Source organism: Chiloscyllium punctatum, chromosome 27 (genome assembly GCF_047496795.1).
Source record: "Chiloscyllium punctatum isolate Juve2018m chromosome 27, sChiPun1.3, whole genome shotgun sequence".
In the NCBI taxonomy this organism is placed as follows: domain Eukaryota; kingdom Metazoa; phylum Chordata; class Chondrichthyes; order Orectolobiformes; family Hemiscylliidae; genus Chiloscyllium; species Chiloscyllium punctatum.
Window position 1 is genome coordinate 9779946 of NC_092765.1, and position 26811 is coordinate 9806756.

Here is a 26811-nt window from a genome sequence, read left to right on the forward strand (position 1 = left end):
CCTCCCATTCATGTCTATCAAGATAGGCCTTAAACATTGCTAATGTGCCTGCTTCCACCACTATAGTAGGCTGTGCATTCCAGGAACCCACCCTCTGTGAAAGGTTTTGCCTGCATTTCTCCCCTAAATTTCCCCCCTCTCTTTTTTTTTGAACCTGTGCCACCTTGTAGTTGACCTTTTTATTGTTTTACCCTTTTTCCCCCCCCACTTTTGGAAAAAGCCTCTAGCCATGCATCCTAAATATGCCTCTCCTAATTTTGTAGACCTCTATCACGTCACCCTCTCAGCCTCCAACTTTCCAGTGAAAAAAATCCAAGTTTACCCAACCTCTCCTGATAACTGAAACCTTCCAGACCAGGCAACATCATGATAAACCTTCTCCGCATCCTCTCCAAAGAATCCACGTCCTTCTCGTTGTGTGATGATCAGAGCTCCACACAATATTTCTAATGTGGCCTAACTAAAGTTTGGTAAAGCTGTTACATAAGTTGCCACTTTTTATATTCAGTACTCTGGTTGATGAAGGCAAGCATGCTATATGCCTTCTTGCCCACCTTCTCTACCTGTGTTGCCACTTTCAGGAATCTGTGGACCGGTATGCCTGGCTTCCTCTGTATGTCATTGCTCCCAAGGGTTCTGACATTTTATTATATAATTCGCACCTGAATTTAATCTTCCAAGATGCATCACCTCACATTTGTCCAGATTAAACTCCATCTGCCATTTCACTGCCCAATTCTGCAATCTATATATATCCTGCTATATCCTTTGACAATCCTCCTCACTATCTGCAGCTCCTCCAATTTTGGTGTCATCCACAAATCCTCTAATCAGATCATCTACGGTTCCTCCAGACCATTTTATTTATATATGATCTCAGCACTGATTCCTGAGGAACACTACTGTTTGCTGATCTCCATTCCAAAAAGCAAATTTTCACCGCTACTCTGCCGTCTATGACCAGTTTTTTTTTAATCCATCAATCCAGCTCACCCAGATACCATGAGACTCTACCTTATTTTCCAGCCTGCATGAGGTACTTTATCAAATCCTCTTTATGGGTATTTAAGCGGGCATTGGATAGGTATATGGAGGATAGTGGGTTAGTGTAGGTTAGGTGGGCTTTGATCGGCACAACATCGAGGGCCGAAGGGCCTGTACTGCGCTGTATTCTTCTATGTTCTATGTTCTATGACCTGCTCAAGAGTATTCACACACTTTTTGCTAACCTCCGTATCCATCATGTACCATTCCTTTGAATACTGATGTAAAGTACTCATTAAGGATCTCTCATATTTCCTCTAGCTTCACACAATCTCTCCATTTCATCCTTGTGTAGGCCACTCTTTCCTTAGCTACCCTCTTGCTCCTCCTATACGTGTAAAATGCCTTGGGATTTTCCTTTTACCCTGCTGTCTAATAACATTTCATAGCCCTTTTTAGCCCTCCTAACTCCTTGTTGAGCTGCTTTGTACTTTATGAATATTCAAGGACTTTGTTTCTTTTTAGTTGCTTAGACATCCTAAGTATGCTTCCTTTTTTTTGACTAAGCTGATAAGTTCCACTGCCATGCAAGGTTTCTGAATCCTGCCATTCCTGTCCTTCATTTTCACAGGAACATACCTGCCCTGCATTCTAATCATCTGATCTTTAAAAGACTCCTGCATGTCAAATGCAGATTTACCCTCAAACAGCTGCTCCCACATTCTCCAATTCTTGTTATAATTTAGTTATAAATGGTCTCCCTCCACTGCCATGCCACCCCCCCCCCCCCAAAAAAAAAATTAATAACTTCATCCAAGGTCCACTCTTGTCCTTGTACATAATTTTATGAAAAGTTGTGGAATTATGGTCAATTCCCAAAATACTCATTTCCCAATACCAAGTCCATTTCGCCCCCTTCCTTTGTTGGACTATCCACATACTGTTTCAAAAAAATTCTCTTGGCGCACTTAACAAATTACTTCCCATTCAACCCCCGGTACTAAGAGTCCCAGTCAATATGAGAGAAGTTAAGAAGACTCCCCACAATTGTTATTTTCGCATCTTTTCAGTATCTGACTGGATATCTCTTCTGTTTCCTGCTGGCAATTGGGAGGTGTATAGCATTGAATTGAATCGAATCTATTGTCTCACATACTGAGGCACAGTGACAAGCTTTGTCTTGAGCATTACAGGCATATCAGCGTTAGGTAGCACAGATAAGTAAATAATAGGTAAACAGCAGCAACAATAAAAACATAGGTACAGGCGAATGTTAAGAGTTTGAGAATCCATTCAGTGCCCTAACAGTAGGGTAGAAACTGTTTTGAAACCGGCTGGTGCATGTGTCCAGGCTTCTGTACCTCCTCCCTAATGGTAGTGGTTGTAGAAGAAGATTGCCTGGGTGGGATGGATCTTTGAAAATGCTGGCGGCCTTTCCTTGACAGCGGGTCTGGTAGATGGGTTCTGTAGATGGGAGATTGGCGTTTGTGATCGTCCAGGTGAAGTTCACCACCCTCTGTAACCGTCTTCAATCTTGAATGGTACAATTGCCATACCAGGCAGTGATACATCCAGACAGAATGCTCTCGATGGCACATCTGTAAAAGTTGGCAAGGGTATTCACCATCATGCCAAATTTCCTCAGCTGCCTGAGGAAGAAGGAAAAATTGTTGGGCCTTTTGTAACCAGTGCGTCCACATGAAGACTCCAAGAAATCTTGTGGGTGACCACTCCCAGGAGTTTGACACTCTTCACTCATTCCACCTCTGTGCTGTTAATGTGGAGGGGGTCATGAGTAACATCCTGCCGAAAGCCAATGAGTTCCTTTTGGTTTTGCTGGCATTGAGAGCTAGATTGCTCTCAGTGCACCATTTTTCCAGGTCTTTCACCTCCTGTCTGTAGTCTGTTTTGTCGCCACCAGAAATTCGACTGATTATGGTGGTGTCATCAGTGAACTTGTAAAGGGCATTAGTCTGGTATTTGGTGACGCAGTCATGGGTATACAATGAGTACAGAAGAGGCTGAGTATGCACCCCTGGGGAACTCCAGTGTTGTGTTAGTGAGGATGAAATATTGTCCCCAATCCCAGCATTGTGATTACTCCTTACTAGGCCTGAGCTCTACTGATAATGCCTTGCTGTAGGATCTCTCCAGTGTGTCGTCCCTCAACACAGCTGTGATATGCTGCCTAACCAGTAATGCAAATCTCCTACCTCTTTTTGCTCCCTCCTCTATCTCATCTAAAACATCAATATCTCTGATTATTAAAAAGCCAATCCTCTCTCTCTTTTAGCCATGTCTCTGTCTGTTCTGCTGCTACCAATGTGGTTGACCCAAACCTGAGAAGCTAGCCCCTTCTATGAGTAAACTTATAAATGTCCCCACACCTGCCCTCCAGATTTGAACAATTAGTATTTTTAAAAAGGTATTTGCATTAAACAAGCCCCTTTCTTAACCTCATGATATTTCCAAACTGCTAATTAAGTGCTTTTAAAGTAAAAGCAAAATACTGCAGTTGCTGAAGATCTGAAAAAAAGTGTAATAGGTTTGGCGGTGTCTGTGATGAAATAAACAGTTAACGTTTAGAAGCTAATTTAGTTCTCCTGTTGAACTGAGGGGAGCTGGAATTCTTTTGTGCTTTTAAACAATGGAGGTGACATAGCAAACGAAATATGGGAAGGGTGCCTCAGCAAAAGAGATTTTTTTAAAAGTGTAGTCATTGCTGTAATTGTACTGAACTCATTAACACAGGGCAGTATTTCGTTTTTTAGGTTTTTGGAAAAGGGTTGGCCTGTGCTGACAACTGAGGCAGGGAGGGGTGATTTATTTTGTCTGTGTGCAGTTCTATTTATTTGTTTGTTGATGTCATTTTAAAATGACAATCAACTCCTTGGCTTCCAGTCTGCATCTTAACGTGACAGTAATGCAGATGTCCCTAAAAGAGTGAGTCGATAGTCATTAAAGGAAGACTTGCTAAAAGAACTATTTATAGTGACATCAGGAAAGAGCTAGGGAAATGAATTGAAGTTGTACTAAGTAAGGACATTAAGTTAATTGGCTTCCTTTTGAGCCATGTCTGTGATCCTCCTTGTAAGACCATAAACATATGAGCAAAAATTAGGCCATTCAGCCCATTGAGTCTGCTCTGCCATTCAATTGTAGCTGATAAGTTTCTCAACCCCATTCTCCCACTTTCTCCCCATAACCCTTGATCCTCTTGGTACTCAAGAACCAATGTATTTCTGTCTTAAATATCCTCAGTGACCTGGCCTCCACAGCCTTCTGTGGCAATGAATTCCATAGATTCACCACACTCTGGCTGAAGAAGTTTCTCCATATCTCCGTTCTAAAAGGTCTTCCCTTTACACTCAGGCTGTGCCCTTGGATCCTAGCCTCTCCTACCAATGGAAACATCTTTCCAACATCTACTCTGTCCAGGACATTCAGTATTCTGCATATTTCAAATAGATTTCCCCCCACCCTCCCATCCTTCTAAACTCCAAGTATTGATGCAGAGTCCTCAAACATTTGAGTGTTAAGCTTTTCATTCCTAGGACCATTCTCGTGGACCACCTCTGACCATGCTCTAGGGCCAATATATCCTTCCTGAAATACATAGTCCTATCTTGGTCATTTTACTAATTGAATGTCTGGTTGTTCGTACTTAACAAATCTAACTGACTGCTATCACATTCTTATCTGTGGCTGCAGTCATTGTTCACCATCAGCTGTTAATCCTTTTTGGATGCCCCCTGATCTCACATAGATCTGCCACATCTCCACTGTTAGATATGCCTGTACAAAACTGTTACTTATTTTGTACCAAACAGTTTTCCTTTGGTTTGTATTAAAGGTTGAAAGTTTCTATTTAAAACAGTACTATGCTACTTCTTGCAGATAGCATAGAAGCAAATGTGGAGAGTGCAGAAGTACATGTTGAACAAGGAACCCACCAGTTGCAGAGGGCAGCTTATTATCAGGTAAGATTGCACACTCTGACAACTTGTTTGAAATAGCAGATTTCCTGACCATTACATTCTCAAACCATTTACTTCTGTTCTTGGGTTTTTAGAATCATAATTTTGTTTCATAGCAAAGGGTTGCTTGGCCCCTCATTTGTGCCAGCACTGCTAGAACAATTCAAAACAAAGTGTTGCTGTTCTACATTCCAATGTGCCCAATTAATCTCTCACCATAAGACAGTAACTCCATTGCCCAGAAAACCACCTCTGAACTGCTTCCAGTGTCACTATATCTTATATTAGATAAGGGGCCCAAAATTATATTCCAGCTGTGGTCTTACTAGTGCCTTTAGATAGTTTTAACAAAGCCGCCTTACTCTTTTATACTTCATTCACTTTGAAATAAAGGCTACCATTCCATTTTTCTTCCTTTTGTTATCCACTGACCTTGAATGCTTGCTTTCTTTTTGATTCATGGACAAGGAACCCCACATCCCTCTCGAGTAGCTTTCTGCAGTTTTTCAGCTTTTCTCCATTTAAATAATATTCACTTCTCTATTCTTTCTTCAAATGCATAACCACCCATTTCTTCACATTAAATTCCATCTGATTTTTTTTTTTGTCCCCTCATTTAACCTTTCTGTATGCCTCTGCATACTTTGTGTCATCCTCACCACTTGCCTTCCCACCTATCTTTTTGTCACCAGCAAACTTAGCTATAGTACATTCATTTTACTCATCCAAGTTATTAACTAAGGCCCCAGCACTGATCCAATTGTAATTCTCCCAATTAACCATTCTTCTTTGCAAGTGTTGGCAACTTTTTCTGGCTGTTCAGCTGTTGGAAAATAGTCCAATCCCGTCCCTTCCAAAATCCAGACACATGAAGCATGCTTGCAAGTATTAGAAATTGTGGTTGATTTCCACGATTATAATCGAATTGCAATGCCTGACTTTCACAGACTGTAATGTGCTAACTCTAAAGAGGTTAGACATTGAACCTGAATCTGCAACCTTTCTGTTTCAGGTTTACCTTTTTTAAAAAGTCTTTTTCTAATTCTCAAACTCGGGAAATTTCTCAAGTTTAAAACAAATGTATGAATTAAATGCTAGAAACATTCAGCAGGTCAGGCAACATCTTTGGGGGGAGAGAAGCAGCTAACTTTTAAGCTCAATGGCCTGCTGCTGAAACCTTTTGTCTTTGTTACCTCTAAACTGGACTATTCTAATGATCTTCTTGCTGGCCTTCCACATTTCACCTGTGTAAGTGTGTAATCACCAAAGTTCCAGCAGTTATCAGTCAATCATCATGTAACCAGAACATTCTCCAATGGCAACACCTCTAACAATGAGTCCACTTACCGACTAAGTTGCTTCACCTTTTTTACTTTGGTACAAATTGTCCTGATGAATACAAGATTAAAAAGCTTGGAAATGTCTTTTTTTTGGCAATACTCAAATGTATTTGGTTTATATTCTGCATCCTTCAACCTCCTCTCCAACATTGAAGATCTTTTGTTTTATTGAACTTGATCCTTCAGTGAAATGGTGCAGTGTATCTGTGTTAAATTAAATGCAGCTGATGGCTCCTTTTTCTGCTATGTCCTTGACAGTTGTTGCTCCACACATTAAGGAGTAAATTTTATTGACTTGTTCAAGAATTGTGACCATTTTGAAAGGCCTGCTTTCACACTCTGCGGGTTATATGTAATGATGATTTTGCCTGAAATCAATAATCATCATTTTAACTTCATTTTCCAGTATATTGAGCACTCATTTGCTTCCATGAATTGTGTTGCTTTAGTAAAGTCCTACCTTTCCAGTGAAGGAAAACAGATCAGTGAGCATAAATTACTCGTTCCACTTCCTAGTGAACATTAATTCACAATGCTTCCCCTGGAATTAGCCAGTTTCTTTCAAAGGGATGTTATTGCTATGTAGTAAAAGACAAAATATTATTAAATTTCCTTGTTTGAGGCTTAGCATATGAAGTGAGTTTCTTGTATGCAATTCTTCCACGATACGTCGATGTGCTTTCTGCTGATGGCTGCACTGTAAGGAAGGTATTCTTTTGCCAGTAAAACATGCCTTGCGTTATGGAGTGTGAATGACATTGACTTGGTCATCATGATATTTTTGTATTTTCAGAAAAAGTCCCGCAAGAAGTTGTGCATTCTGATTATAGTTCTTGCAGTGGTTGGTGTCGTGTTGGGCCTTGTTATTTGGTTGGCATCCAGATAGAGCTTCTATGGAAAATCCTGCACATCTCCTCTCAATGGGGAAAAATTGGATCTGTACACCAACAGAGGTCAATGGACAGTTATTTTTTTCTGCCAGTTCAGAGGGTGTGTAACTTGTATGTTGTGAATTTCATGAAATGAGACCCAACACCTAGAAAGTGGTTGCATTATTTATTTTGTGCACAATAATGTAATATTTACCCCTTGTTTCCTTATGTTTGTTCGCAGGAGTTAAAAGAAAATGATACTTGCTTAACAGAAATAAGTCTATAAAGTTATGTCATCAAATGTATTTTGTAATGATGTGCACGTGGCTTGGATTTTCAGTGTCATTCACTACATTTTACACTTTATCAATTTGCAAATCAAAAACTAGTATCACTGCTCTCCTCTGCATCTGGCTAAAGCCCACTATGGTATAATTTATTTATTTCAACATATTTTGCCTTGTATTTAAACAAAAGGTAGACACTGCATAAGATGTGTTAATGGCAATGGAAGGTGAGCTTTTTGGCATCTATCATAATCTGACTCTATTATGGTAGATTTTGCAGTGATCTAATGTTTATTGGCAATTATAAGATCACTGCTTCCTGTACAGTGATTTAAAAGCAGAAACTGGAACCCCCTACTGTCATGAAACTGTTCCTGTCAAATAGATTTGAATTGATCACCAGTTTTGTTTTATTCTTAAGTTTCTCTAGCATAATCAGATGTACATTGCAAACCATCACATGGATATCAGTCTTCCAGTTTTTCAAAATACTTTGTTTCAGGCATTTTACATTTTAGTTTTCCAATGGTAGAATTCACGATCAAACCAAAGGGCTCATAATGAAGAAAATTGAATGAGATTAAACTAGTTGCTCTAAAGATAAGAGAACACCCAGGACTGTCTTGTCGCTTCTTTATAAAACATTAGTATTTTAATAATTCTTTCAGTTATTGCTTAATTTCAATTCATGCAACAGAAATCGAGGGAGTGAGAAATCCATTCCAACACCCTTAAACTTCCTTTCACTTGTCTACAAAGCTATGTGTCTGTCATCTTGATACCAGCACATAGTCTGTAGTTGTTTTAAGAACACATTTAAATTGTGTTCTTGATTGAACCTGCTAATTTCTGTCCATGAAGTAGCTTAGTTGGAACCACGGAGCATAAACTGCCATCTCTATCAGAGCTTTGATTAGGATGGCATATGCTTGTAGGGCAAGCTGGCATTATTTAATGTAGGTGGCTTTATGTTACTTGGGATATATTGGCCTGTGAACTTTGGTCTAATAGAATAAAGCGTCAAAATGATTTCTGGATTTGAAGTCCTTTTGCACCCTGCTGAGATTTTACTTATCCATTCGCAATCACAAATATATGTATACATGTTATGTTTCAACCTTGTGAGGGACCATGCAAGTCAATTAACCAGATCACTCAAACTCTCTAAAAATCAATAGAGCCAGTCTCTGGAAATGAAGTAGAAGTTGTCAGATAATCTCCATCGTCAGGACAGGAGGGGAGCAAGAATAAATATCTCCAGGATAAGAGAACTTGGAGAAACAAACAAAAATTGGTGTCCTTTTAGAGCTGCTTTTGTCTTGCCTAATCAATCATGAATATTTCCCAATGTGAAAATAGCACCTCCAGGTGTAACAGAATAACTTTTTTGGGTGCTTTTCTGAATGAAGTTTAAAATTAGAGGTAAATCCTTGATCATCTTTGCACCCACTTGTTTTGCAGAATGCAAGCACATGGCCAACATTTCCATCTGCTTTCCATGTTTTTGTGGCCATGTTTAGTAGAAACCTGAAACTTAAATGTCAACTCTAAACCATTCCATTCTCTGTACTTTATCTTGTATCAGATATATATCACATAGCAGTTTAAAAAACAACCTTGGCATTCTGTTATAAAGAAATGTCCTTCACCTTGATTGTGTGATACATGTACATATTTGTATTTGGTTTATAAAATCTGAGTAAAGTGTTGTTTTACCTATCCTGCCCAGTGTGCTGTGTACCTGTCTGACTTTTTTTCCATTATTTATTTGAAGTGTTGGCTCTTCCCCATGAGGCAAATTCCAAAATTTGATATTGTGCCAAACTGGGATGTTATCACAGCTGTTGCAAGCTCCAAATAGTGTCAATCTATCTCCAACTAATTGCAAATCATGTCTTTCATGTGGCTAGAACTCTGGAACGTTTTCATTTTGGCACGCATTGTCAAGTAGCTTCTTTCAATGTGAAAACATAAGGTTTGAAATGTCATGCTCTGTAAACGCAGAGTTGATTTCTAAGGATGATTTTCAAACTGTCCTGTGTCTTGATAGTGAAAGACATCAGATGAGGCCTCCCCCATTTCCTGTGCACCCAAATAAGGAATCTTTAGGGGTATGTGCCAAAAGTAAATACTACAGTTTGAAATAGTCTTAGGCTTAACTCTGCTCTTTCATTAAATTGTCTGATTACTGTAGTACATAAATGGAAGAAAACTGCAGAAAGCTGCAACACAAAGGGACTTTGGATACTTGTCCATGAAACACAAGCTAACACATGGGTGCAGCAGGTAATCTGGAAAGCTAATAGATGTGTTGACCCTTATAATCCAAGATCTTTGAAATAAGAGCAGGGAAGACTTACTGCAACTGTACACCGTGCTGGTGAAACCACATCTGAAGTAGTATGAGCATATTTGGTCCCCTTGTTTAAGGAGTGATTTTTTTTTCATTAAAAGCAATTCAGCAAAGATTCACTATGATCGCCTACAAGGGGAGTATTGTTTTATGAGCAAAGGTTAAACCGGTTGGGACTCTCAACATTGGAGTTGAGAAGAATGAGAACTGATCTCACTGAAACGCACACGATACTTAACAGTCCTTGTGAGGATAAATGCTGAGGAGTTCCCCTCATGGGAAAGTCTGAGACCACGGGACGTTGCCTCAATTTTGAGGTGCTAATGTAAGATGATGAGGAATTTCTTCTGAGGTTGAGTCTTTGGAACTCATTGCGACAGAGAATTATGTAGGTAAACTCTGTGTATATTTTAAGGCTGAGATAGATTCTTGATCAATAGAGGAATCAAGGGTTACAAGAAAAAGACAGGAAGGTGAATGTGAGGAGTATCGTTTCGACTGTGTTCCTACCAAATGATGGAGCAGGCTTGAGAGGCTGAAGACCTATTTTCCATGTATGTTGGGATCATGACAGGGAGTGAGCTACAAGCTCTTGACTTTATGGCAATCTTGTTTACAGCCAAATATTGACTTGTGAAGTATGAAGGTGTGCGTAATCTTTCATTTCTCTTCCACAATTGGGAATTCAGCTTGGGAAGAGTTGTCTGTAATTGTTAATTTACTGCTTCTGACAATTGTGCAGCTGATCCCTTTATCAAAACCCATTGATGTTCTATTTTTGCCTTTTTATATTCAAAGTTTGGGAGAAGATTTGTAGCTCGGGTGCTCGTTGTTGTGGTTCTGTTCGCCGAGCTGGGAATTTGTGTTGCCGACGTTTCGTCCCCTGTCTAGGTGACATCCATAGTGCTTGGGAGCCTCCTGTGAAGCGCTTCTGTGATGTTTCCTCTGGCATTTATAGTGGCCTGTCTCTGCCGCTTCCGGTTGTCAGTTTGAGCTGTCCGCTGTAGTGGCCGGTATATTGGGTCCAGGTCGATGTGTTTGTTGATAGAGTCTGTGGATGAGTGCCATGCTTTTTATATTTCCAGCCATTATTGGGATGCCAACAGTTAAACAGAAGTGTGCAGAGACCCCAATATAAAACAATGCTAAGTCTGATAAATTCAGCCAGGAACTTACAAGTGAGGTTAAATTAAAACTGATTTTAGCGAGTTTTGAGAAGATTTGTAGCTCAGGTTGAGGTTCTGGATATAAGTTTGCTTCCTGAGCTGGAAGGTTTGTTTTGGATATTTTGTCACCATATTAGGTAACATCATCAGTGAGTCTCGAGTGAAGCGCTGGGGTTATGTCCCAATTTTTATTTGTGTTTTGGTTTTGTGATGTCATTTCCAAAGGGTTCCAAGTCGGTGTTTGTTGATAGAGTTCTGGTTGGAATGCCATGCTTCTAGGAATTGTTGTGCATGTCTCTTTTTGGCTTGTCCTAGAATGGATGTGTTGTCCCAGTCGAAGTGGTGTCCTTCCTCATCTGTAAGTAAGGATGCTAGTGATAGTGGGTCATGTCTTTTTGTGGCTAGATGATGTTCATATATTCTGGTAGCTAGTTTTCTGCCAATCTGTCCGATGTGGTGTTTGTTGCAGTTCTTGCACGGTACTTTGTAAATGAAATTTGTCTTGCTTGTCTGTACAGGGTCTTTGAGGTTCATTAGCTGTTATTTTAGTGTGTTGGTGGATTTGTGGGCTATTATGATGCAAAGAGGTCTGAGTAGTCTGGCAGTCATTTCCAAGATGTCATTGATGAAGGGAAAAGTGGCTAGGGTTTAGATTAGATTACTTACAGTGTGGAGACAGGCCCTTCGGCCCAACAAGTCCACACCGCCCCGCCGAAGCGTAACCCACCCATACCCCTACATCTACATTTACCCCTTACCTAACACTATGGGCAATTTAGCATGGCCAATTCACCTGGCCTGCACATCTTTGGATTGTGGGAGGAAACCGGAGCACCCAGAGGAAACCCACGCAGACACAGGGAGAACGTGCAAATTCCACACAGTCAGTCGCCTGAGGCGGGAATCGAACCCGGGTCTCAGGCGCTGTGAGGTAGCAGTGCTAACCACTGTGCCACCGTGCCGTTCTGGGTGCATTTTGTCTGCTTGTTTAGGTTTATTGCTGAGAAATCGGCAGACTGTGCCCCAACTCCACCCCTTTCCCCCCCACCCCATTTATCTCTCCACTCTGGAGGCTCCCTGCCTCCATTCCTAATGAAGGGCTTTTGCCTGAAACGTCAATTTTTCTTGCTGCTCAGATGCTGCTGTGCTTTTCCAGCACCACTCTGATCTAAACTCTCGTTTCCAGCATCTGCAGTCCTCACTTTCGCCCTGTGTTCATTGGGTATCCATTCTTTTTGAATACTTGGAGGTGATTTTCCTCTGCTGTTCATAGCTCCTCTGTGCTACAGTGTGTGGGGGCTCATTGAAATAGTGTTCGAATGCAGCTTTGTTTGGGAGTGTTAAGATTATTGAACTACAGAAGCAATATTTGGTCCGTATGTGGTGTTTTCCTGTAGGTATTGGTTTGAAGTTCTCCATTGACTGTTTGCTCTACTGTGACATCTAGGAATGACCAGTGTGCCTGATGTCAGTGGTGGGCAAGTTGTTGGAGGGAAATCATGCGGGACAGGATGTACATGTATTTGGAAAGGCAAGGACTGATTAGGGATAGTCAACATGGCTTTGTGTGTGGGAAATCATATCTCACAAACTTGATTGTCATTTCCTCAAAAAAAACTCAGAGGATTGATGAGGGCAGAGCAGTAGATGTGATCTATATGGATTTCAGTAAGGCATTCAACAAGGTTCCCCAAGGGAGACTGATTAGCAAGGTTACATCTCTCAGAACATAGGGAGAACTAGCCATTTTGATACAGAACTGGCTCAAAAGTAGAAGACAGAGGGTGGTGGTGAAGGGTTGTTTTTCAGACTGGTGGCCTGTGACCAGTGGAATGTCACAAGGATCGGTGCTGAGTCCTCTACTTTTTGTCATTTACATAAATGATTTGGATGTGAGCATAAGAGGTACTGTTAATAAGTTTGCAGATGACACCAAAATTGGAGGTGTAGTGGACAGCGAAGAAAGTCACCTCAGATTACAACAGGATCTTGACCAGATGGGGTTTAATTCAGATAAATGTGAGGTGTTGCATTTTGGGAAAGCAAATCTTAGCAGGACTTATAGACTTAATGGTAAGGTCCTAGGAAGTGTTGCTGAATAAAGAGACCTTGGAGTGCAGGTTCATAGCTCCTTGAAAGTGGAGTCGCAGGTAAATAGGATAGTGAAGGAGGCGTTGGTATGCTTTCCTTTATTGGTCAGAATATTGAGTGCAGGAGTTGGGAGGTTTGTTGTGGCTGTGCAGGTTATTGGTTAGGCCGCTGTTGGGATATTGCGTGCAATTCTGGTTTCCTTTCTATTGGAAAGATGTTGCGAAACTTGAAAGTGTTCAGAAAAGATTTACAAGGATGTTGCCAGGGTTGGAGGATCTGAGCTGTAGGGAGAGGCTGAACAGGGTGGGGCAGTTTTCCCTGGAGCGTCGGAGGCTGAGGGGTGACCTTATAGAGGTTTGCAAAATTATGAGAGGCATGGATAGGATAAGTAAGCAAAGTCTTTTCCCTGGGGTCAGGGAGTCCAGAACTAGAGGGCATAGGTTTAAGGTGAGAGGGGAAAGATAGAAAAGAGACCTAAGGGGCAACTTTTTCACGCAGAGGGTGGTACGTGAATGGAATGAGCTGCCAGAGGAAGTGGAGGCTGGTACAATTGCAACATTTAAGAGGCATTTGGATGGGTTTTATGAATAGGAAGGGTTTGGAGGGATATGGGCTGGGTGCAGGCAGGTGGGACTAGATTGGGTTGGGATATCTGGTCGGTGTGGACAGGTTGGACCGAAGGGTCTGTTATTGAAAGTGAACCAGGTGTGAAAAGTGGGAATTGAGATTCAGTGTGAGTAAGTGTGATGTACTGTAGAATAAAAAATATTGGAATCAAGTTTTTAATATTGATCTAAATTATGCTATCCTTAGGTGGATGTGAATGCCTAACGTTGATGTCTCCTACAAGTGATTCCAGATGAGGGACTCATATCTAGTGAACTCCCTACGAATTGCCTCCAATGTTACCCCATCTTCTCCCACCCTGCCCCTCCACCCCCCCCAAAACAAGTGCGGGAACAATATAATAGCTTGCACAACTCCAAGTATTTTAGGTAGTCTTAACAAAGCATTTGTTAAAACACTGTCTTTTACAAGCATATAAACAATTAAGTTGTATACCGGTAATGATAACCTTCACCTGAATAATTAAGTTCTTGTCTTGAGATTTCTCCAAATATATTGCGATCGTGGTTTGTGTTTGTTTTAAAAGCAGTTTCTTCAGTGTTGCTAGAGACGTAAGTTTCAAGCTGATATTGAACCAACATGCGACACAACTGACGAGCACTCAGTTTCTTCATAAATTTGCTAAAGATCCTTAGGCAGCATCTTCCAAACTTACAACCACTTCCATGTAGAAAGGTCAGGGCAGCAGATCTATGACTCTGTGTGTAATAATACCACCGCCTGCAGGTTCCTCTCCAAGCCTCTCCTCATCCTGACTTGGAAATATATCTTTGTTCCTTCAGTGTCGCTGCAAAATCCTGGAGCTCCCTCTTTAACAGCATTGTGGGTCCATCTACAACACACAGATTGCAGTGAGTCAAGAAGGTAGCTTCTCAAGGGCAACTAGGGATAGGCAATAAATGTTGGTTCCATCTGTAACAATTACATCCCACATGAAAGTCAAAAATAAACTGCTTGTTTACCATTTAATCATATTGTAGTTCAATGACAGCCACACCAAGATTGCTTGTTATGATTTTAGCTAATATTACTTCGAGACAAAACAGCTCGCAGAATGAAATTTAGCTTGATAAATCTGAACCCTCTCCAAAGCACCCACATCTTTCCTATAATAGGGCGACCAGAACTGGACGCAGTATTCCAAGTGCAGTCTAACCAAAGTTTTACAGAGCTGCAACAAGATCTCATGACTCTTAAATTCAATCCCCCTGTTACTGAAAGCCAAAACACCATATGCTTTCTTAACAACCCTGTCCACTTGGGTGGCCATTTTAAGGGATCTATGTACCTTCACACCAAGATCCCTTTGTTCCTCCACACTGCCAAGAATCCTATCCTTAATCCTGTACTCAACTTTCAAATTCGACCTTCCAAAATGCATCACCTCGCATTTATCCAGGTTGAACGCCATCTGCCATTTCTCAGCCCATCTCTGCATCCTGTCAATGTCCCGCTGCAGCCTACAGCATCCCTCTATACTGTCAACGACACCTCCGACCTTAGTGTCGTCTGCAAACCTGCTGACCCATCCTTCAATCCCCTCATCCAAGTCATTAATAAAAATTACAAACAGTAGAGGCCCAAGGACAGAACCCTGTGGAACACCACTCACCACTGACTTCCAGCAGAATATTTTCCTTCTACTACCACTCGTTGTCTTCTGTTGGCCAGCCAATTCTGTATCTAGACAGCTAAGTTCCCCTGTATCCCATTCCTCCTGACCTTCTGAATGAGCCTACCATGGGGAACCTTATCAAATGCCTTGCTGAAGTCCATATACACCACATCCACAGCTCGACCCTCATCAACTTTTCTAGTCACATCCTCAAAGAACTCGATAAGGTTTGTGAGGCATGTCCTGCCCCTTACAAAGCCATGTTGCAGCATTTAATCAAGCCATGCTCTTCCAGATGGTCATAAATCCTATCCCTCAGAATACTTTCTAACACCTTGCAGACGACAGACGTGGGACTTACTGGTCTGTAATTGCCGGGGATTTCCCTATTTCCTTTCTTGAAGAAAGGAATTACATTTGCCTCTCTCCAGTCTTCAGGTGCGACTCCAGTGGAGAGCGAGGATGCAAAGATCTTCGCAAGTGGCGAAGCAATCGCATTTCTCGTTTCCCAAAGCAGCCGAGGACAAATCTGGTCCAGGCCTGGTGACTTGTCAATCTTAATGTTTGACAAAATTTTCAGCACATCAGCTTCCTCTATCTCTATCCATTCCAGCATGCACACCTGCCCTTCAAAGGTTTCATTCGCTACAAAGTTTGTTTCTTTCATAAAGACAGAAGCAAAAAACTCATTTAGGGCTTCCCCTACCTCCTCAGACTCCACACACAAGTTCCCTATTCTATCCCTGTTCGGCCCTACTCTTTCTTTGACCATTCGCTTATTCCTCACATAAGCGTATTATGTTAAAGACTGAAAACAAAACCACGCCAACCTGATATAGAAAGCATTTTATAACATTCTTAAACTCGTCAAAACAAAGTTTTCAGCCCATGTCTCCAACCCATCAATTTGCAGAGCTTTCTGTTGAGAGAAATTAACTTCTATATTGAAACTTTAACAACATTCTCCCAAGTTTCTTCCCTGTTAATTGCAGAACTTTCTTACATAAAGTGTTAGCTCTTAATTTTGTGGGTGTTTATCAGTTCTAATAGCCTGCAGATTTATAACCAAACTCTCTCCATTTTGGAGGCTGCATGAACTAAACATTAATACTGAAATCTCTGTTTTACCCTGAACTGTTCTGTTTAGGACAGAAACTAATCTTGTGCTGATCCACTCAGTTGTCCTCTGAACTGGCCTAAAAGTTTCCAATCTCTTGATTTTCTGAACCAAAATCAATCCTTGATTATTCTAAATTGCAAACAAGCAAATGGCTTTCAATTTTTAACCAGTGGTCGTAAAGATATAAACAATTTTCCATTAACACTACAAAGGGTCTGTGCTTTTTGAGCAATGCTGGGAACAGGCCCCTGATTATATGACCTTGATTTTATTTTAAAGAGAACTTCCATCAAAATGAACCACATGCATCTGCCAGTATCGTAAACGTTCCCTTCCAAAAATCGTATTGAAATATATAGATGATATCTCTTTCGTCATAATAGTTGGATGGTAGATTTACAGATTGGTTGAAAAATTAACTACAGTGGATGTATGATTATGAAGAGAGGGAGAGAACACAGCTTATGCTCACAGCCGATCTGGAAGGTGTAGCTCCAAGCAGCAGTAGAAATTATCACAAGCAACATTTTATTAAATAACCTGAACTGTAGAGCAATTTGAAAGAGCATTTACAGTGCAGTAGTTATTTGATCGTTGTGAACATTGTCAGAGAAACACTCCATTTCTCTCAAAGGTTTCTAAATCTTTATGCTCAGTTTATGTTTTCTCTCCTGATATCAACACCATAGGGATTCTATATTCTGTTACAAGGAATGTCTTTCACCATTTATTTAACTTCTCTGAAAGCTGATGTCTGACATATCTATATTTAAAATTGTAATCAAAATCCTCCATATTTCATATAAACACTGCAAAGGTGTTCTGCAAAAAAAATGTCACAACAGAGTTCTTTCAAACAGCGCATTTCCAAGGATATCCTATGTTATTTTGTCATATGTGATGGAAACATGAGGAAATAACTGACAGTGATGAAATTACTAATGAGGAGTTTATGCTTGAGATGTTGACTCCCCTGCTCCTTGGATGCTGCCTGACCAGCTGTGTTTTTCCAGTACCACACGCTCTGACTCTGATCTCCAGCATCTGCAGTCCTCACACTCTCCCAGTGGTGAAACCAGTTTACTACCCTATGATTTAGGCAGTATAGACAGCTCTTCCAATCAGTTGTGTTATTTGCAAGAATCCCACACTTCAACTTTCTGGGATTATTGTTGACTAGGAACCAAACTGGATTTTTCATATAAATACTGCAGCTACAAGAGCAGGTCAAAGTTTAGGAATACAGCAGCAGGTAATTTATCTCCTGACTTCCTAAAAAATGCCCACCATCTACAAGGCACAAATCAGGTGTGTGACAGAATGCTCCCCACTAGCTTGAATTGGTGCAGCCCCAATAACATTCAAGAAGATTGGCACTAGCCAGGACAAAGCAGCCTGCTTTATTGGTGTCCTACCCACAAGCATTCACTGTCTCCACCACTGACGCTCAGGAGCAGCGGTGTGTGCCATCAGTAAGGTGCACTGCAGAAATTCACCAAAGATCCAAACCCGCGAGCACTTCGATCTAGAAAGACAAGAGCAGCAGATAGATTAGAATACTACCACTTGCAAGTTCTCCTCGAAACTACTCATCATCCCAGTTTGGAAATATATTGCTGTTCCTTCACTATTGCTGGGTCAAAATCCTGGAACTCCCTCCCACACAACTGTGGATCCATATACAGCATTTAGACTGCAGCAGTTCAAGCAGGTAGCTCGCCACCTTCTCAAGGGCAACTAGGGACAGGCAATAAATGTTGGGCCCATCACTAATGCTCAACATCCCATGAATGAATTAAAAATAACTATGTTTGCACTCTTATTGTCTTTATGTTAGATGAAATGTTTTCTCGTGGAAAAATGTATAAAATGTTGTATGCATTGACTGCCTGCAGGTTGTGTGCTTTTTGAGCAAAAATAGAACAATATCATCAAATACAATTCTGCAAATGCAAATTCACCCCGTAGAGTTATATGTGTGTGTGTGTGCATGTGAGGGAGAGAGGGAGAGAGAGACAGTGTGTGCATGTAAGTGTGTGTGAGTGTGAGTGAGTGAGACAGTGTGTGTTTGCGTGTGTGTGCGCTTGATAGTGTGTGCATGAGTGTGAAATATAAGCCTGTGAGAGGGTGTATGCGAAGGTGTGAGTGTGGGGGTGCATGAGAGAGGGTCTTTGTGAGTGTGTGGGTATGTAAGAGTGTATGTATGTGTGCTTGTGTGTGTGTGACAGACTGTAGTAGGGTCACCTGTAGTGTGACATGAACCCAAGGTCCCAGATAAGGCCATCCTCATGGGTACTGAACTTGGCTATCAGCCACTGCTCAGATATTCTGCGTTGTTGCATATCCTGAATATCTGAGGTTGAATGTCCCTGACTGCTGAAGTGTTCCCCGACTGGGAGGGAACACTCCTGTTTGGTGACTGTTACGCAACAATTGCGTCAGGGAACACTTCAGTGGTCAGGGACATTTGGCCTGGGATCTTCAGGTGACCAAGCTCCAAGGTGAACTTCGGGATATGCTACAATGCAGAGTGGCCGAGCAGAGTCTAATAGCTAAGTTCGGTACCCATGAGTAAAGCCTCAACTGGGAACTTGGGTTAATGTCACACTACAGGTGACCCCACTACAATATACACTCTTACACACACACACACACACACTTACCCTTTCACACACTCATGTAGACCCTCTCATACACATGCTCTCTCTCAGATACAGACACATACACCTCCCACACTCACACCCACGTACATACCCTCTCACAGGCTTATACTCAGTCACATTCACACACACATTCCACCAAGCACGTACACATGCAAACACACACTCACGCACATTCACACACACACACACTCACTCTGTCTCCCTCACGTGCACACACATATAAGTCTATCGGGTCAATTTGCATTTGCAGAATTGTATTTGCAGATTCATTCTATTTTTGCTCAAAAAGCACACAGGCAGTCAATCCATGTAACATTTTATAAATTCCTACTTTGAAAATAGAACCAGTCTGACTCAAGATTAGGATACAGAAAGACTCTAACCTCACACCTTTAATATCGTGTCTGAGCTGCGATGTCAGTTATTTTTACAAAAACTTGTTATCTTGAGAATATGACTTAAAATAAGTTCTAAGATTTACATATCAATGAACCGAAACCTGCAACCCATTCTATAAGATGAAAGACCTTACAGCAATCTACATTTGTTCATTATATCATTTTAATTGCTTGACACTGTGATCTTTTGTTATAAATTTTGTGTCTTATGATCCTGCCCCACGAAGGAGCAACACTCTGAAAGCTAGTACTTCCAAATAAACCTGTTGGACAATACCCTGGTGTTGTGTGATTTTTAACTTTGTACACCCCAGTTCAACACGGGCACAACCACCTGATGAAGGAGCAGGTTCCGAAAGCTAATGTTTCCAATTAAACCTGTTGGACTATAACCTGGTGTGTGATTTTTAAGTTAGTACAGGGAGACTGTTATACCCAAAAGTGAAATGCTGCTGATAGCCAGGCATAATCCTTCTGCTGGGGCCACTTGCTGAGAGAAGTTCGCACAAATCAAACGCAGCAACTTAGAAAAAAGAACATTTGCAGCAGGCTCTTTCAGGATGATCTATCTGCATTAGTTAAAAACCAAAAGCGGCAGCAGGGGGCACTATTCGATCAGAATTGAAGGATCGGATGTCATGAAAACTGCTTCATTGTGGAAACTCAAGACGCTGTGAACACCTTAAGAGGGATGATGCATCAGTACAACACCGGTGCTTTCAAAGTTCAATGTGTACACGACTGACATTTAAAAAAACATACACAGATTTATAATGTTAATCATATCTATCCTTCATAAGACAAAACAATGATATGGCCACACTTGAGTAAACGATGAAGCATTTCAACAGAATCAAGCTGCTTTCCGCACTAATTCTACAGCTGCTCACTCGATTACCACAGACATATCTGTACCAGCCCCTATCGTTTCCTTCCCTAAGTCACAATCTTCCTTCAATTAAGCAGGAAGAACTTGCATGGGATCGCATGCGAACTAGCTAATGGATCTTGCTAGTATATTTTTGTGGTTTATTTAATTGTTAGAAAAGAGCCGATGTGTTCTCATTTGCTCTCGTATAATATTGAAACTTAACACTGAAAAATCAATAGATTACATTTTATTCTTTAAGCCTGTGCAATGAATGGAGTCAGGTAACACAGTCTTGATATGCCTGAAACTGGTACTTAGAATAAATTAAGCCTCTGGTTTATATGAAATTACAAAATTCTGCAAAGCATTCTTGCAACAACGAACAGAGAAATTGGAATGAGACCAGAGTTGTTCTAATGGTGGGATACTCACGGGAGAAATTTCGTAATCTGTTTTATATATTTGGAATTTGTACTCGTTATGTTTTTAACAATGGCCTGTTACAGATAGGCAGCTCTTAAGCAGCCAGTCGGATACATAAATAATGTCATATCCACTTCAGCTTGTTAGAAAACAAAACGTTAGTGCGGATGTTTTTTGAACTATGAATGCCATCAGGAAAAGATCAGAAATGTGCTTTAATCTAAAAGCTTAGTGCCATTAGAGATTACTCTGATAGAAATGTACAGTGCACAATATAGCTACTGCTTTCCCTTACACAGTATTTGGTTGGTCAACTACTGCTATGTGTGGGGGGCAACAGTATTCAGAAAACCTTTGTTAAACACAGGAACCAGGTTGACGCCAAACTTCACTGTTGCTGAGTCAAAGTCCCGGAATTCCCCAGTGACAATGTGGGTGAACTTGCACCAAAAAGACTGCAGCAGTTCAAGGTGGGTACCTTGAGTCCTTAAGGACTGTTTGGGTTGGATGATTAATATTGGCCTTGCCAATGACGCCCACATCCCCAGAACAAATAAAATATGAATTGTACCGTATTGTGATTTATTTCTGATAGTGCAATAGGAAGGAAGTTTTGGGCAGGTCAGTACATGCTCCTGTAAGGCATCAATAGCAACTGGAGTTATTACAACATAAAAATTGCAGGAATATTCACAACAAAACACTGAAAGGCTCAGAGTATAAAACCAACAAAGATTATGCTTACTTTATACAACACTCATTCACCCCCAGTTAGAAGCATTGTGCCCATTCCCTTCACACATTTTAAGAAGAATGTAATGGTATAGAAGTGACTTTTGGGTTAATGGGCTGAGAAGTGGCAGATGGAGTTTAATTCAGATAAATGCGAGGTGCTGCATTTTGGGAAAGCATTTTAGTAGGACTTATACACTTAATGGTAAGGTCCTAGAGAGTAAGGTCCTGAACAAAGAGACCTTGGAGTGCAGGTTCATAGCTCCTTGAAAGTGGAGTCGCAGGTAGATAGGATAGTGAAGAAGGCGTTTGGTATGCTTTCTTTTATTGGTCAGAGTATTGAGTACAGGAGTTGGGAGGTCATGTTGTGACTGTACAGGACATTGGTCAGGCCACTGTTGGAATATTGCATGCAATTCTGGTCTCCTTCCTATCGGAAAGATGTTGTGAAACTTGAAAGGGTTCAGAAAAGGTTTACAAGGAGGTTGCCAGGGTTAGAGGATTTGAGCTATAGGGGGAGGCTGAACAGGCTGGGGCTGTTTTCCTTGGAGCGTCGGAGGCTGTGGGATGACCTTATAGAGGTTTACAAAATTATGAGGGGCATGGATAGGATAAATAGGCAAAGTCTTTTCCCTGGGGTGGGGGATTCCAGAACTAGAGGGCATAGTTTTAGGGTGAGAGGGGAAGGATATAAAAGAGACCTACAGGGCAACTTTTTCACAAAAAGGTTGGTCCATGTATGGAATGAGCTGCCAGAGGAAGTGGTGGAGGCTGGTACAATTGCAACATTTAAGAGGCATTTGGATGGGATATGAATAGGAAGGTTTGGGAGGGATATGGGCTGGGTGCTGGCAGATGGGTCTAGATTGGGTTGGGATATCTGGTCGGCATGGACAGGTTGGATGGAAGGGTCTGTTTGCATGCTGTACATCTCTATGACTCTATGATGATGGTCTGTGGATAGACTACAGAATCTGAGGTTGTTCTTGTTAGAATAGAGAGACTAAAAGGACACTTGATAAGGTGTTCAAACCCATGAATAATTTAGGTGGAGTCAATAAGGAGAAATGTTTCCAGCGTCTGAAAAGTTGATAACTTAAGGACACAGATTGACTGTCTGTTGTGGAGTTTGCACATTCTCTCTTTGTCTGCGAGGGTTTCCTCCCACAGTCCAAAGATGTTCAGGTTAGGTGGACGGACCATGCAAAATTCCCTTGAGTGTCCAGGGATGTGTAGGCTAGGTGGATTAGCCATGGGAAATGCAGGGTTACAAAGACTGGGTCAGTAACACTAACATATGAAGAGTTCGAACAATATTAAACAGGATGAACACAGGATGAATGCTCTCTGACCAGGGAGTCCAGATCAAGAGTCACAGTGTAAGGATATGGAGTAGGCAATTTAGAACTGAGATGAGGAGCAATTTCTTCACCCAGAGAGCCTATGGAATTCTCTGCCATGGAAGTGGTTGAGGAAAAAACATTGAATGTTTTCAAGGAGTTGGATATAGTTCTTAGGGCTAAAGGGATCAAAGGATATATGAAGAGAATGGGAAACGTGTGCTGAGTTGGATGATCAGCCATGATCATATTAAATGGTGGAGCAGACTTGAAGGGCTGAATGGCCTAAACTTGCTTCTATTTTCTATGTTTCTGCATCTCTTCTGTTCAATAAGATTATGATTACACTTGTGTAAATACTTTTTGGATTTGGACCCCAATGGGATCCCATGCCCTCAGTAAAAAGAAACTGTAAACTTGTTGAATATTCCCACTAGAGAGGAGGTTTCATACATGTTCTTAAAATTTTGAAGGGTATGAGAAAGGACCTTTTCTATGTGTGAAGGAGTCAATGAAGGAATCATCGACACAAAATTGTAATTAAGTCAGTGACGTGAATTTAGGACAGGTATTTTCATAGAGAAGCATATGCACAAAATGCTTTGAAACAGAGTGATTTGAGAGAGACAGCATGACATCTTTTAAAGGAAAACTTGAAATAAAATAATATAAGTCCACGAGGCAAGAACAGAGCATTACAATTAGTTTTAGGTTGTCCTGGTAAAGGATCAGCACAAGTATGATGGACTGAATGGCTACCTCCACTACTGCAAGATTCTATGTTTCTCCTTCCTTCATTTAAGCTGCTTCCTGCTCGGCCACTCATGGATTCACTGGCTGTATGAGCTAGCTGAATGGCTGGTAGCTGTTTCCTGTTCTGTTAGGTGCTGTGGTCTTTGCCTCAGCTCCTGCTTATGTGTGTGGCTCACTCGATGATGTGGCACAGAATTTGCACAAGTTTGCCACAGAGGTTGGGCTGGAGGTGGCCTGGAATTCCAGGAAGTTGCTGACGTTAAGAGACCAGAATAGAAAGTATTCCACACCACAGCCCATCAGGCTGAGCATCCCCTGCTCGTCCTGTTCACAAAACATCATTCAAATGCTTAATAATCTCATCTCTATGTGCATTAGCCTGAGGGTTTATTTTACAGCCTTGAAATGTGAAAACACATCCTTCTCTCCTCTTTGTTGCTGAACAACTCAATGTTTATAGACATTTTTATTTCAGTTGTAATTATTTTTGCTTGATGAATGTGAAAAGATGAGCATTTTCAGCCTTTGGGCATCCTGACATATGAAGACAGTGATATACAGATTAAAGTCATACATAATTCACAGAGTTTCACCCTTCTGTCATTTATAATGAAGAAGCTGCAGAATCTCACTGGGTGTAGTATTTATTAAACTTGTTCACACACAAACTGTTAGATCTATGATTAATGAGATGTAACAAACACCAGAAAATGCCTAACAGTTTTAATGAGAAATATTGACAACAATGTGCTTTCAAGACTACATCTAATCAAGCATCTGGGCTAGGAACCTTGCATTGAGAAAATTGGCTGCACACAACAACATTTGAAAGAGCACTAAAGAATGCTGAAGAAACTCAGTAGGTCTGGCAGCCCCGTGGAGAGAAAACAGAGTTAATGTTTCGGATCCAATGACTTTTCTTTGTTCTGATTAAGAGAAATAAATGCCCTCAAAACATTAACTCTGTTTTCACTCCACATGCTGTCAGACTTGCTGAGTTTCTGCAGCAATTTCTGTTTGGTTTCAGAGTTCCAGCATCCACACCTTTTTGGTTTATTTATTTATTCCTTCCTAGACCTGGTCCTTTTGTCAGAATTTCTATTGTAAGCTCCTTCGAGCATTCATCTCTTGTCCACCCTTTTGTGAATTGTGGGACCGTTCCTTGCTTTTCAATAATGGAAGTTTAGGGCAAGTTGTTACTGGAGTCAAACTTACTTCATTAAATAGAAGCAAAAGGATCCTAGTTAAGATTGTTCTATTTAAAAGCAACTTTTAAAAATTTTTTTAATCGATGTGGGCATGGTCAGCAAAGCCAGCATTTCTCTGTCTATCCTTATCACTCATAAAATGATACAGTACAGAAGGAAGTCATTTGGCCCATTAAACCTGCACTGTGTCTATGAAAGCCATATATTTATGAGACCGACACTGGCACCTAACGTGTTTTTCCCTAAAATCCTGCAAGTGTTTCCTTTTTTCCCAGAAAGAACAGAGGAGTCCAAGGGGTGACTTAAAGTGTGCACAATAGTGAGGGGTTTGAATAGTGGACAGCGAAGACCTTGTTTCCTTAAGCAGATTGATCAGTTACCAGTGGGCATATATCTTAAGGTGATTGCAGAGGATTGGAGGGGATATAACAAACATTTTCACCCAGAGGGTGGTAGGTGACTGGAATTAACTGCCCAATTTGATGATTGTTACAGAAACTGTCAACTCATTAAAAAGAACCTAGATCTGCTCCGAAAGCTCAGTAACCTGGAAGACACGGGAAATTGGGCAGCTAGTTTGTTCAGCCAGTGTAGACATGTAGGGCTGAATGGCCTCTTTCTGAGCTTTCCATGGCTCTATGTTATATTTAACTCCCATTTTGAAGGTTACTCTTGAATCTGACTTTGCAGCCTGCCACACAGTGTGTTTAAACTCTTACTCCGAGCAAAGAACTGCGAGGCGACTCTTATAAACAATAATATTCATTTATTGAACATAATTAACATTAGAACAACAAAGTGTACTATAAACTCACAATAAACACTACAACCTATCTTATGCTTTAATTTTGTATTGTATACCACCACAATAGAACTTGACAGGGCTCCACATGGTAATGTCTTCTTCTTCCGACGGTCTTGGAGTTAGAGCAGAGTAGAGTAGCTTTTTATTTGTCATTTCTACCATATACAACTGATACAGAAAAAATTAGACAGCATTCCACCAGGACCGAGAGTGCTACATGGACAGCACAAACTAAACAATCATACACAGCATAAAGTGCATAAGAAGTGCAAAACACGCAATTTATAGTATAATAGAAGAATGATGAATAATAGACATTTTTGTAGCAGCAATTCGAAGTCTTACAAAGAATTTAAGAAGGGAAAGAGTCCGATCATACTGTGTTAAGGAGCCTGATGCCTTGAGAGAAGAAACTTGCTCAGTCTGGCTATGAGAGCCTGAATGTTCCGATATCTTCTGCCAGATGGCAAGAGGGAGAAGAGTTTGAGTGAGGGGTGTGTGGGGTCTTCCACAATGCTCTTAGCCTTTTGGATGCAGCGTGTGGAGTAAATGTCTGTAATGATGGGAAGAGAGACCCTTTTCAGCTGTCCTCACTATCCATCGTAGCGTCTCTCGATCTGAGACGGCGCAATTCCCGAACCAGGCTGTGATACAGCACCTCAGGGTACTCTCAGTGATCCTTCTGTACAATGTGGTGAGGATGGGGGGTGGGAGGTGTACAGAAAGTAGATGCTGCAAGTCTTTCTAGGCTATGGAGGTGGTGTTGAGGAACCAGGTGAGATTCTCTACCAGGTGTACACCAAGAAATTTGGTACTCTTTACGATCTCCACGGGGGAACTGTCGATGTCCAGCAGAGAGTGGTCACTCCGTGCCATCCTGAAGTCAACATCCATCTCTTCCATCATGTCCATGTTCAGAGACAGGTTGTTGGCTCCACAACAGTTTGTTAGCCACTGCACCTCCTCTCTGTCTTTTTTTTAATTTCAAAAATATACTTTATTCATAAAATATTTTGATGATCTGTACAATTGGTCATGCCATACATCCGTAAACGTTCCATTTCTTGGTATACAGAGACAGAGTAATTATTCATATATACAGGTCTATACCATTACATATTTAGCTGAGGCGACAGTGGAGCCCAAATGGGCCCCCTGTTCTTCTTAGGCAGGCTGATCTTACACG

The 26811-nt window shown here is 41.1% G+C and overlaps 1 protein-coding gene across 1 annotated transcript in view; it reads left to right on the forward strand.

The window, feature by feature from the left end:
• Positions 1-9184, forward strand: part of stx12 (syntaxin 12) — a 31818-nt gene extending 22634 nt beyond the window's left edge. Inside the window, exons 9-10 of the mRNA XM_072548035.1 lie at positions 4882-4964; positions 7095-9184. Coding sequence (XP_072404136.1) covers positions 4882-4964; positions 7095-7187 — 176 coding nt within the window. The 3' untranslated portion in view covers positions 7188-9184. The remainder of the gene's footprint in view (positions 1-4881; positions 4965-7094) is intronic.
• Positions 9185-26811: the final 17627 nt, after the last annotated feature.